The sequence below is a fragment of the Triticum dicoccoides genome, chromosome 7A (genome assembly GCF_002162155.2).
Source record: "Triticum dicoccoides isolate Atlit2015 ecotype Zavitan chromosome 7A, WEW_v2.0, whole genome shotgun sequence".
Taxonomy (NCBI): Eukaryota; Viridiplantae; Streptophyta; class Magnoliopsida; order Poales; family Poaceae; genus Triticum; species Triticum dicoccoides.
This window is the reverse complement of record NC_041392.1, coordinates 746,842,611-746,855,237: the sequence shown is the minus strand read 5'-3', so window position 1 is coordinate 746,855,237 and position 12,627 is coordinate 746,842,611. Positions and strand designations below refer to the sequence as shown.

General features: G+C 43.7%; 1 protein-coding gene across 1 annotated transcript; it reads right to left on the bottom strand.

Annotated features, from left to right (window-relative positions):
* Positions 1-11,092: 11,092 nt before the first annotated feature.
* LOC119334198 (mediator of RNA polymerase II transcription subunit 15a-like) lies at positions 11,093-12,627 on the bottom strand. The gene is made up of 4 exons (XM_037606803.1): positions 12,431-12,627; positions 11,875-11,986; positions 11,697-11,804; positions 11,093-11,260 (listed from the first exon to the last, which is right to left on the bottom strand). Exons 1-4 carry the CDS (start codon positions 12,538-12,540, stop codon positions 11,093-11,095), a joined length of 498 nt encoding a protein of 165 aa, XP_037462700.1. The 5' UTR covers positions 12,541-12,627.

The window sequence follows — 12,627 nt, the reverse complement described above, 5'->3', positions numbered from 1 at the left end:
CGGCCCCGTTACCTCTCGTACTCCGGCGGACCGGTGATGGGGAAAGGGAGATTGGAAGGCTCCCATGGTCCATCCACGGAGGATCCGAATGCCCGATGCACTGACACGATGGACTCGTGTCGGACAAATCCCCCCGTAGGTCGGTCAAAGTCCGCCTGGGAGCGGCGCAGTACAATGCGGACGACCATTGCCTCCTCCAATTCACATCGGACGACACACCAGTCGAAGTTGAGGAATCCGGACGGGTCGGGGTGAGATCGGTTGCCTGCCATGCCAGAAAAGACCGGATCGGAGATCGCTGGACGGGGGCTTGGAGGACAGAAGGGAGTTGAGGGGACTGGAGTAGAGTGTCTAGGGTTTGATCCGGGGAGCGGATAGGGATGTATATATGTGGGGTCGGGTGGGCCAGCACGGGCCGGACCCGACGTGGTGGATGCGCCTAGTCACGCCCGGGCCTCCTCATATCTGCCCCCTATTTGGGCTGGATATGAGGGGCGCCGGTCAGCCCAGTCATTTGATGCCGGTTTGAGGGGCCAGTCTGGGTCGCTTTTTTTTTTACCGGTCACTAACCGGGCTGTCCGTACGGGCGTTCGAGGCTGGCTTGGGGTGCCCGGCTGTAGATGCTCTAACATCCTTGTCAAGTTAAATATTTGACTAGATTTTTTGTGAGCGGTAAATGTTTGACTAAATATGTTGCCTAAAGTAGCAAGTCTCAAAAGTGCAGTTATATTTTTGGGCTCCATGAGCACACATCCTTCCGTGTCGTTGGATCGCGGCTTTGTGGGGGCATCGTCCATCAACAGATTGGGAAAGGGAGCAAGTAGCATGCATTTTTCACGGGCTAAAATATAGGCAATAATCCTACACCTACCAAAGGATTACAAAGGTGCTACGTAATCTTCCTTGTCTAATTCTCTTGCCCTCCGTCATTTTCTGCTGACAGTCTTGTATCAAATTCACGTCAAAACACTGCATCCATCCAACCATTCATTCAGAAGAAGTAACATCGGCATGCATGATCTCACAAGAAAGAAGAGAGCAGAGTTGAAGTTGCCGGTTTAATTGGAGCTACGCTTAATTACACCCATGCATGTTGTTGTTCCTTGCAAAAGCGATCAGGGATTCAGTTGAGAGGGAAGATAAGTGTTGATTAATCCAACGACTCACCAAACCTGCAGCCACAACTTTTAAGTCAGCAAGATGAGATTAATAAGCCTACAACAGTAAGATTTGTCAGAGTTGAGTAATTAACCCCCTTATCAGCACCGCAGGTCCACATTCCAGCGCCTAGGGATATGTACCAGGTACTGTAGGAAGCATTTGATTAGGAGGTGCTAACCACGGGCGGCTGGGCACATTTCATATGGAGCTCTGCCTAGTCTGGCACTGTGCCTCGTAGGTTGATTCCCCCTGCTAACCGAGGCACTGTAGCAGATTCCACAACCCTCTCTCTTCTGTCTTCTCTCACACACAGGACACAGCCTCTGTCTTCTGACTTTCTCTCTGACACACGGGCTAACAAAAAGAGAGGATATCCTCACATTTCTTCTCTCTCCCTTCAAGGCCTCTCTCTCCTCCTAGGATCTTCGTCGCTCTCTCTTGTGAAAAACAACTCTTTTTCTCTCCTCTGGGTCCTCTCTCTTCTCTCTCTGACAGCCTCTCTCTCCTTCCATTCCAAAAAAAAGCTGTCTCTCCTCATCTTTCGCCTCTCTCTTCACTCAAAAAGAAATAGAGGAAAAGTTATAAAAGAACGACATGATGCACTGCAGGGGCGGAGCCAGGATTTGAATATGAGGGGAGCTCCGACTCCACATCCAATGCACTAGTAGCCTCATCTACCTCTGCCGCGACCGCGTCGCCCCCGCGGGCGGCCGGTCGCGTCCAGCCTCCTCCCCCGCGCAACTCTCCCTCCCCCTTCCTCCCTGCCGCCGTCGCCGGCGCCCGCTGCGGGCCTGGCCCGGGCGACGCTGGTGGCGGCGGCCCCCTGGCCTTTCCCTTCTCGGGTGTCCACCGGCACGGGACGGGGCGACCCCGGGTGGTGCTTCTAGGCGGCGACAGTCCAGCGCGGCGGCGGGGGCTCCTGGCGCGAGCGGGGGCGAACTTCTGGTCCGCGGCGTCGCCGTTGGCGGCGGGGCGACGCGGCGGCACGGTCTGGCGGCGCCCGCTCGGCCCAGATCTGGGCCCTTCGGGCCCCATCTGGGCCTGGGCGGGCTGGCGGCGGGGTGGGTCTGCTTCGTGGCTTCCAGGAGGCGGGGGAGCGGCGATGAGCGGCAGGGTGCTGGCGGCGCCATCGCCGGCTTGCTGCAGCGTGGCGGCGGGGCTTAGCGGGCCCATTTCGGGCCTGGCCGGGCCAGGGGTGGCCTGGCATGCCCTGCTGCCGCGTCCGGACGGCTACCGCGATGGTGCCGGAGGCTCTGGCCTCCCGCACGACGGCGGTGGAGGTGGGTCCCTCCCGTTCGGCTTCAGTGCTGCTTCTCCCACCGCGGGGCGCTTCTCTCCGGTCCTCTTGGCCTCGTGTGGGTGTTCGCAGTGAGGCGGCGTGGGTGGCGGCGCTACCGCGATGGCGCATGGTGGTGGGCGGCGGTTTGGCTGATCGGCTCCGGTCCGTTGGGCGGTGAGGATTGGAGTACGGGAGAAATCTTTGCCGGTCTTCGGCTCCGATGCGGTGACACCTACGGGTGCCACCATTCCTTCCTGAAGGGTGTCGGTGATATCCATCCCCCACCTCCCTCCGCGTGCCGGGGAAACCCTAGGACATGTCCGGGCAGCAGCGTCGTCGGCGTCGCTTTCCTTCTTGAAGGTGCTGTTTTGTTCGCGGTGGTTCGGAGCCTCGGGTTGTAGTGGTTTGTTTTTGGTGGGCGTAGCGGTGGCGGGTCATCCGCGCTTGTCGAGCTGCCGTTGTTGGCATTTGCTTTTTCTTCTTTTTCATTTTGGCTTGTTGTGCTGCTCGCCCCAGCAATCCTGTATCGGTGTTGGTTGCTTTGTAATACAAAGCGGGGGGAAACCCTTTTTCGGTAAAATATGAGGGGGGCGAAACACTATTTGACGAAAAATATGGTATATCACCGCATGTTAAGTCTCAATGACAGTGTCTGTGATAAAGCATAAAATTATTGTTTTAATTATAAAAGAAATGATAATTCTCAGTAAATTGTTGAAGAAGTTGAAGCAATTTGTTCGAAAAAGTAATTACCCCATCAGTTGTTGTTATCTTTGTTTTTTTGCGGGGGGAGTTGTTGTTGTCTTTCACTTAATCTTTAACTACTATAAAAAAGACACATGATTAATAAAATAATTTACTATTTTATATTTACAACTGTTAATTAAGTTAAGTATTTTAAGGTTGTAATTTATAGAAATCATATTACTATTGTTTCAAAATAATTGGAGTTTAGGTTTATCCTAAGTCAACCTTCTTCAAATTTGTAGAAAAATATACCAATATCTGGAACAACAAATTAGTTTTATTAGAATCTTTAAAAAATATGTATATTTTTTTTGTTGATATCATATTTTTTATAAATTTGTACAAATTTAACTTACTTGGCAAAGGTAAAACTATAACTATTTTGGAACGGTGGGATGTATTGTAGATGTATTTTAGTCCAAGAAATGAATGCATCTAGATGTATTTTAGTTGTAGATCCATTTTTGTGACAAGTAATTCCGAACGAAGGAACTAATATATAGTGTACCTGCATCTGTTCTGCTCACCGCGTCTACCCGTATTTGATCCGCCTGCATCTCGCCCTCCCCGCACATTGACAGCAGACTGTAGATTAATGGACGGTGTTGTCTTGGCGGCGAATAGCGGCGAGCGACGATGGCGAACGACCTAGCCCCAGGACACGCTGATGGCAACTGGCAAGCGGCGGCGACAGCGGCCAACGCCCTAGCAGATGTGCAGATGTACAGGTACGTCGGCAGAATCGAGAATCGATCGATCTGATCGACTAGACACTGGCCCATGTCAAAATAACAGCCATCCACAACAAGCACCGTACATGGGTTATTGGGTCATATGGGCTTCTCTACTTGGGTTGTGTTTCAGTAAATTATTAACATATGGACTGGGCTAATTATGTAATTAGTTGCGGCCATTAGGCATACAGTACACCTACACGAATCGTTGTTCTCAAAAAAAAAAAACCCTACACGAATCGTTGAGGGGGGCGAGCGATTGGCTGCTCGCCCCTCCCTGTCTCCGCCCCCCTCAACGGCCACCCGGTGCTCGTTGAAGTGACAGCACAGTTGATGCACGAGTTGGTTTCTACTCAAGGGAATCTCATGTCATGCACTCGTCTCTGTGCTGTCACTTCAACGAGCACCGCGTGGGCTGCAAGACCTCGTGCCAGGCCTAGTCCTGCCAGCTCTGTCTCACCTCCGGCCGCTCTTGGTCTCCTTAAATAAAGCCTGCTAATTAGCCTGACACTGCAAAGTATCTGCACCTGTAATGTAACTGGCACGAATCTTGTACTCGGCGAACGGACCAGATAACCGGGTGTCGGGGCACCCGGGTTCCATCACACCTTTTCTTTAACCAATATTTAGAATTGATCAACTGGCTGTTAGCATTAAGCCGAGATGGGGGTAGAGCGCAGAGGGGTGTTGGCGGCGTCCGGGCGCGGAGGGACGCAATGGGGCAGAGATGCAATGGAGCGGGTCGTGGGAGGTAGCGGACATGCGGGGTGGGGGCTGTAGCGATGGAGTGGCTTAATCGTGCGCTAACCGACCATGGTTGGCTTGCTAGTGTTAAACATGGAGAGACCATGAACCATTAGATCGTGTGATTAGACGGCTGAGATGATTTGGATCTGCCACGTCTCGTGCTTTTATAGGGGTAGTAGATAGATAAGTCACTACACTCCCTAATTTTGAAGCACTCTCATTAAGTTGACGTGTTCAATTTTAGATTCGATTCACGATTCTGACCAGGCCGTTAACGACTTCTAAAGGAGATCTCTCATTCAATTGAGGTGTTCAATTTTGGATTTGATTCACTATTTATGTGATTCATTGTGCTCCCTAATTTAGTGCCCTCCCATTCAATCGATGTGTTCAATTTTAGATATGGTTCACAATCGTAACGGGGTCAACAATTTTTCAAGGAGCTCCCTCATTCAATTGAGCTATTCAATTTTGGATTTGATTCATCATTTTGACTGGGTTGACATTTTCTCAAATTAATCGACAACAACCGGCCTATAAAAACATACTCCCTACATTCCACAATGTAGTGCGCCCGCGCTTCCCGGCATCCAAGTTTGACCGTGAATTTAACCAACGAGACCGACTGCGGTGGGAACAAAAATTATATCACTGAATTCATATTTTTGATATAATTTAGTGGTATAAATTTTGCTCCCGCCGTAGTCAGTCTCGTTTGTTAAATTTACGGTCAAACTTGGATCTGAGGAAACGCGGGCGCACTACATTATGGAATGGAGGGAGTATCGGTACCGCTCGCCCTCTCACCAACTCGAAAAAATGCGTCAACATGTGACACTATAGCACAAATATAATACATGCGACCGCTGTTGCAAGAAGCTTCCCCTTGTAAGTATTGGTTGATTAGCAGATATCTTAGGATCACACCTTCAAGAAATCCAACCAAGACACCACATTATAAAGCAAAACACTCCATCTTTCCCACGTGCCAAACCAAATAACACACAAAAAAAAAGATATTACAACACACAGACGACACGCAGTGAAGTGTGCCAAACCCTTCTAGTATATTATATATAGGAACAAGATACATATAACAAGGATACAAATGATCCAAAATAAAAACAAAAAAATACATATCTACGCTACTCTAACAAATATGTAAATGCTAATATCATCTTTTCAGTTCTAATTCGTTACACTCAAGAGTGATCAGTAGGTCAAACGGGCACGCTTTTGAGAGGCATGTGTATCTGGCTGAAAATGTACAAACAGAAGAATGTTAACTAGAGACATGGAAATGACGATATTTGATGGATATAATGTAATCATGGGAGTGGCCGTTTTCGCATCACACGCTATGGTGGCCAAGTGAAGACGAACATCAGATTGTTGAATTCTTAGGCAGCCTGCCGCAGATGGAAGCCAGCTGGTAGAGGATTATTCACGTAATTAAATTACGATGTATGTGTTTTACGATGTGAGCTTTGCTTAATGCTACTGTAGATAAGATAGCTTGGAGCATACTGGTTTAGTTCTATGCTTTCGTGAATGTATGCAAGGTTAGCCAAATTACATTGTACTTTTGTCAACAATTTATCATATCTTTCACATGTTACGTTTAGAGAAATTTTGAAATAGATGGTTTATAGAGCCCTGGAGTACTTTAAGTTCGGTGTGTGCGACGTGTCCACAATGTAGCTAGAAAATATGGGATACATGATGTGATGATGCCTTTAGTTACGTGTCTCTTACTATCTTTCCCATTTTTCATTATCCAGTCATCCTTCTTTCTATTTTTTTTGTTGAAGATAGCACATGCGTAGCCTCTTTGATTGAATTTTTTCTAGGATTTAAACATTCTAACTTTATGTTATGGAGGTTTTTCGTACATTTGGAAGAAACCTTACAAGTGTTTCCTATGAGCCACATTATAATCGAGTCTAGAGGACAATCTTCACTAAATATAACTTCTTGGAATCTAACAACTCATGATTTCTAATGTTTTTCCAATAGGGTAATCCAGCGCCTTTCGATGCCGACTCTTACGATTTCCAATCATGCAGGATTAAGAGGTAAGTCCACACATTTTAAAACCGACATATTATTCTTGTTCCTAGATTATTTTCACTGACGTAATAAACATTACATGACCTATTTAGGGATGTTTTATGTGAAACCTCACCTATTTGTGATATGGAGGGAGCATTAACATATAGTCTATTCGATCCTACATGTAATTTTTTTTCTCAAATAAAATGTTTTGCACATAATCCACAGAGAGGCAAGTTCTTATAATAATCTACTCCCTCCGTCCCAAAATAAGTGTCTCAACTTTGTACTAGCTCTAGTACAAATTTGTACTAAGCTCAAGACACTTATTTTGGGACGGAGGGAGTATCAAATTAGAATAAATGACTACTCACTGCAGCCATGTAATTAAGGTAATGGTAAATATTATACATAAGAATATTTCATAGAATTGCGTTAGATTTGATTTGATTGAACATAGCTTTTATATCTTTATTCACGGCCTTTTGCTTAAAACAAGTTTTAAATTCCAATTGTCTTCCGCCAATACAAAATAAACTACACAAAAACATCTAAGTTTGTTTTTGAAACAAAGAATTTTAAATATATAAATTGCAAACTTGTAAATTTTCGTGTTGATAAGTCAGTACTAATTTAGTAGAGAGTATTACGAGTATAAAGTGATTCATATATGTGCATTGACTGTTGCCACTCAACAGATTGTTTGGTCTTTACTATTGTACTAAAATTAAAATAAATACAAATTAAATAATAAATTTTTTAATTGAAAATATGTAATTTAAAGAGGTGAAACTACGTGAGGCCATCTAGATTACAAATTTGTGTTGAAAGTAGATTAAGAAACTGAAATTATAGATTTCATCTTCCACATCAAAATTATCATCAGAGTTTGGAGTATAAATATTTGTAACAAATAATGGAAAATACATAGTAGTCAACTCATAGAATCTTAGAATTTTCTATAAGTTGGAAATCAAATTTCCTTATAAAAGTAATACAATCAAGCTTGCAACTTTTACTTGTACGACAATCTAACAGTTATTTCCCCCAAAGTAAACTAAGAGTTCAATTAATGAACACATACTGGCAGGGATCCCGATGATATTAGAGACTCCCACTAGGAAATTCAGCGACCTCAATATTGCACAAGCGTGTGTGATTCATATGCTCCATGCCTCCATGTGTTAAAATGCTTACCATTTGAAATTGTTGTCCACCATTTTCCATGAATTTTTAGTTCCTTTTTGCAAACAATGCAACATTAAATAATAGTATGAATCTTAAAATGACTAATAATATAGAAACAAAATTGTTTTACTTACCGTGCCAATGCATGGAATCCAAAAACAAATCCCAGATAATCCACATCCCATGATATTACCAATACCATATCTACTAGATATCTGGTTGCCCAAAATATGTATCCAGCGGATTCATGCAAGTACATAACATGTCCTTAAAATCAAATGCGGATTCGAAACGGAGATTATATTTACCATGTACATCCCGACGCCTACTACTACTTCAAGTATCGGTCGATCACAACTACTACCTCAGCACCTTCCTGGAACAAGTCTACAATGGCTAAGACTACTACATCAATGACACCTGCTACTTTGATCATATTCAAGACAACTTCAATCATGGTCACTACTGCGACGATTATCATGGCGACTCCAACATGATCAACGATCTTCATGCCCTTCGCATCCTGGAGAGTTCTCCATGCAAACGGCTTGGGGACACTAATAACTTTTCACTTAAAGTACATTACCCTCATCAAGGACATGTACGATAATGTTGTGACAAGTGTTCGAACAAGTGATGGCGACACTGATAACTTTTCAGTTAAAATATGACTACAACAAGGTTCAACTTTGAACCCTTAATTTTTTTTGCTTTGGTGGTGTATGCTCTTTGCGGATGACGTGGTGCTTGCCGATGATATAGACTATGGCTACAGGAAGTAAGAATTGTGGAGACAGACTTTGGAATCAAAAGGTTAGAGACATAGTAGAACTAGAACTAAGTATATGAAGTGTGATTTTAGTACTATTATACACGATGAGGAGGGGGTTAGCCTTGATGGGTAAGTGGTACCTCGGAAGAACACCTTTCAATATCTGCAGTCAATGTTGCAGAAGGATGGTGATATCAATGATGATTTGAGCCATTGAATCAAAGCCGGATAGATAAAGTGGCATCAAGCTTGTGGCGTCATCTATGATAAGAGAGTGCCACTAAAGCTAAAAGGTGAGTTCTATAGGACGTCAATTTAACCTGAGTTTATGTGGCGCGGAATGTTGGCCAATTAAAAGGTGAGATGTCTAAATATTAGGTGTGGTAGAGATGTGTATTCTGAGATGGATATGTGACCAAACAAAAAAAGGATCTGGTCCGACATGATTATATTGGTGATAGAGTTATGATAGCACCAAGCTTGTCCTACATCATCTGAGAATGCTTAGCACATACCACACAGACCTCTAGAAGCGTCGGTAAATAATGATCAAGAGAGGTCGGGGTAGACCAAACTTTAACATAGGAGGAGTTCGTAAGGATAGACCAAATTTAACATAGGAGGAGTCAAATTTAGTACAGAGGAAGCTAATAAAAAAAAAGCTCCAACAGATTCCCACTCGGTGAACTTTTTTCTGGGATCCCATATAATCCAGCTCAACCTCCCCGCTATCCATGGAAAAACCGTGTAATAATATTTTACTGAGCCAACAGGTTGAATTAGTCACTTACCATGTCATTTCAGGTTCAATAACTTCGTACACATAACACAAGCTAGATGCGAAATTCTTATGCATTATGCTGGAGAGGGTTGAGGGCGATTTAATGCAATAAATCACATAATCTCATCACTTGATGCAATAAAAAGTTATTGGCATCCAAGTGAAGATGATAAATTGTGGCAATCAGTTTATTGTATATGATACCTTACTGGAGTTGTTTTGATCTGGAATCACTTGAGCATTTCCATGAGCCTGTTGTGCCTTGCTTTCCATCGCGAGCATTTTCAGAGAAATCTTCCGCAAATAATCAGACTGGGTAATACAAAAGAGAAATGATGCAAAGTTCAATACCAAATTACTAATGGTGGTTTGCAATCAACAGTTCTTGTGTGATTGGCAGTTTAGCACGGTCCAGAAGGTGTTTAGGATTTCAAACATTTGGATCCAAAAAAATTCAACTAATTAAGCAACAAAACACACAACCTCAAATAGGTGATATGAACAGAAAATCCAAATCAAAGTAGTGATAGTGTACCCTAACTTTATCAAATAAACAAATATTCACCATAAGTGAGTTAGGCAAAAATGATGGAGAGTTCTAGACTGCTCCTAGGTTTGCCACAAATATGCAGACAAATAGAAATTTGAAATGGAATTAGTGATAATATGGTACACCCAAACCAAACAAATATGTTTTAAATTTTCTTCAAGACTGGAGTAGATGCAATTAAGATGAATCCCATTCAGGCAAAGGGGAGGAGGGAGTAAGGCATTGTTTGATTTTTTTGTCTGAGATAAATGATTGCATACCATTGCTTATTCATCTCATGGACTTGGGTAGAACTATCATTTTAACAAAAGGTAGTTTTGTTTCATCTATAACAAATTCGGATGCATGGACACATGGCGTAGGAACATGAATTGGAAGGTAACTAGCTCAAGACACTCAAGGTAGAAAACACTGCAATATTCAATCTATGATCGATGATAACAAAGATTATGATCAACATTTTGGTCTATTACTAGCCCATGAACCCTGTTTGACTAAAGGAAAACTCGATAACTACTAATGTGTGCTTTGGTCCGAAGATAGGAAAAATTACCTGATTGGTTGCTAGAGTATAGACCCTCTCTTCAAATCGCACAGCGATTTTTTGAAGCTCATTCTGTCCCTCTGGCGCAGATATTGGCAGGTGCATCTTTAGAGTCACCATTCTGCATGCATAATGCAAAATGTGAATAAATCTAAGGGAGGGGCGTGATGCATTGCATTACAACTATTGTGGGCAATAAAACATGTTGCATCTTCTGAAATGTAAAGTGGAACGAGCAGGTAGAGCAGGCAAGGTTAGATCTCCAATTCTCAATAAAATGTTGTGTTAAATTGTTCAGACTTAGTGTAGCTAGATTCAAAGCGGGGATTTTTGACTAGTAATAAAGATCAAATAGAAACTGGGAGCTAGATCGGACGAATATGTTGTTGCTGCTATGAATATGGCTAGATCAGAACTATTATATCAGATGGAAAAAATTGACCGAGGGAAGGAAATTACTCCTCTTTTTTATCTTCTAGATGTCCAGGAAACCGGAAAAGGCGGAGGAAGGATCAAATTAATTAGACATTGGGGAAATCAAATCAAACCAATTAGAGCCCACACATACATCTTATCGACGATCCTGCTGCGAGCCTCGGGCTGAAGCTGGGCACGCCAATCGCCTCCGGTGGGGGGTAGGTTAATGCCGCCGCCAGCGGCGGGTTCCGAACCGGTGGGTCCATCAATTGTGCGGATCGGTGATTCCTGTATGCTACTTTGTTAGATCTCAAGGAAAGGGATGGTGTTATGTGGTTAACTTGACCGCCACACTCAGTATGCATGCTTGGAGCATCTCTAACAAATCCCCTTTTTGACATATTTTTTTAGAGGAACTTGGATAAAGAAAACAGTTCCAACAGATTCCCACTCGATAATTACTTTTATAGGATAATGTATCATCCAGCTCAAACTCCCCACTATATAGGAAAAAAAACCCCAATAATATTTCATTGAACCAAAAGGTTGAAACTACATAGACATGACACAAGCTAGCTAGATGCAAAATACTTATGCCTTATGCTGGAGAGGGTGCTTTAATGCAATAAAGCTCATAATCTCAGCACTTGATGCAATAAAAAAAATATTAACATCCAAGTGAAGATGATAAATTGTGCAACATCCTGTTTGCTGTATATGGTACCTTACTGGATTTGTTTCGTTCAGGAATGACTTTAGCATTTCTTGGAGCCTGTTGTGTCTTCATCTCCATAAAGAGAATTTTCAGAGAAATCTTCCGCAAATAATCAGCCTGTGTAATGCAAAAGAAAATGATGTGAAGTTCCATACTAAATTACTAATAGTGGCTTAGGTGGAACTACCTGATTGGTTGCTTGAGTATAGATCCTCTTTTCGTATCGCACAGCGATCTCTCGAAGTTGGTTCAGCTCCTCCGGCGCAGATACTGGGAGACGCTTCTTTAGAGCTTCCGTTCTGCACGCATAATGCAAATGTGACAAAATTGGGGGGATTGCATCTGTGTGAGATGTAAAGCGGAACGAGTAGGCGGAGCAGCCAATCAGGGTAGATCTCCAACTCAGTTCTATTATATGCCATGGTAAATTTGTCAATAAACCTGTGTTAAATTGTTGAGAGTTAATGAAGCTGAGAATTTTGACTAAGAAGAATCAAATAGGAACAGAAACTGGGAGGTACATAGACGACGGACGAATCTGTCGCCGCGGCTATGGATATGTGTGTACAGATAGATCAAAGTTCAAAGCTAAATATTGGAGGGATCGATGGCAAAAATGACTGACAGAAATTCCTCTATTTTTGTTCCGTGTGGGAAACCGAAAGAGCCGGGGAGGGGAAACCAGATCAGATGAAACCAGATCGAATGAAATAGAGTGAGTCCCGCCCAACATACATACGTACATCTTATTGACGATCCTGCTGCGTGCCTCGGGCTGGTGCCAATCGCCTCCGGTGGCAGTGGAGGGCGGCTCAACGCCGGCGGCAGGGTCGGGCCGCCGGTTGGCGTCCATGGTCGGATCGGCGATTCCTCGTGTATGCTGCTTGGTCGCCTCCACCTTGTCTCCTTGACTTGGCCGCGGCTTTCAACTGAAACTGAA

Coding starts and splice junctions, on each gene's coding strand:
- LOC119334198 (XM_037606803.1), bottom strand. CDS start 12,540: ATGGACGCCAACCGGCGGCCCGACCCTGCCGCCGGCGTTGAGCCGCCC. Junction 11,987..12,430: donor AGCAGGATCGTCAATAAGAT/GTACGTATGTAT, acceptor TTATGCGTGCAG/AACGGAAGCTCTAAAGAAGC. Junction 11,805..11,874: donor ATACTCAAGCAACCAATCAG/GTAGTTCCACCT, acceptor TGCATTACACAG/GCTGATTATTTGCGGAAGAT.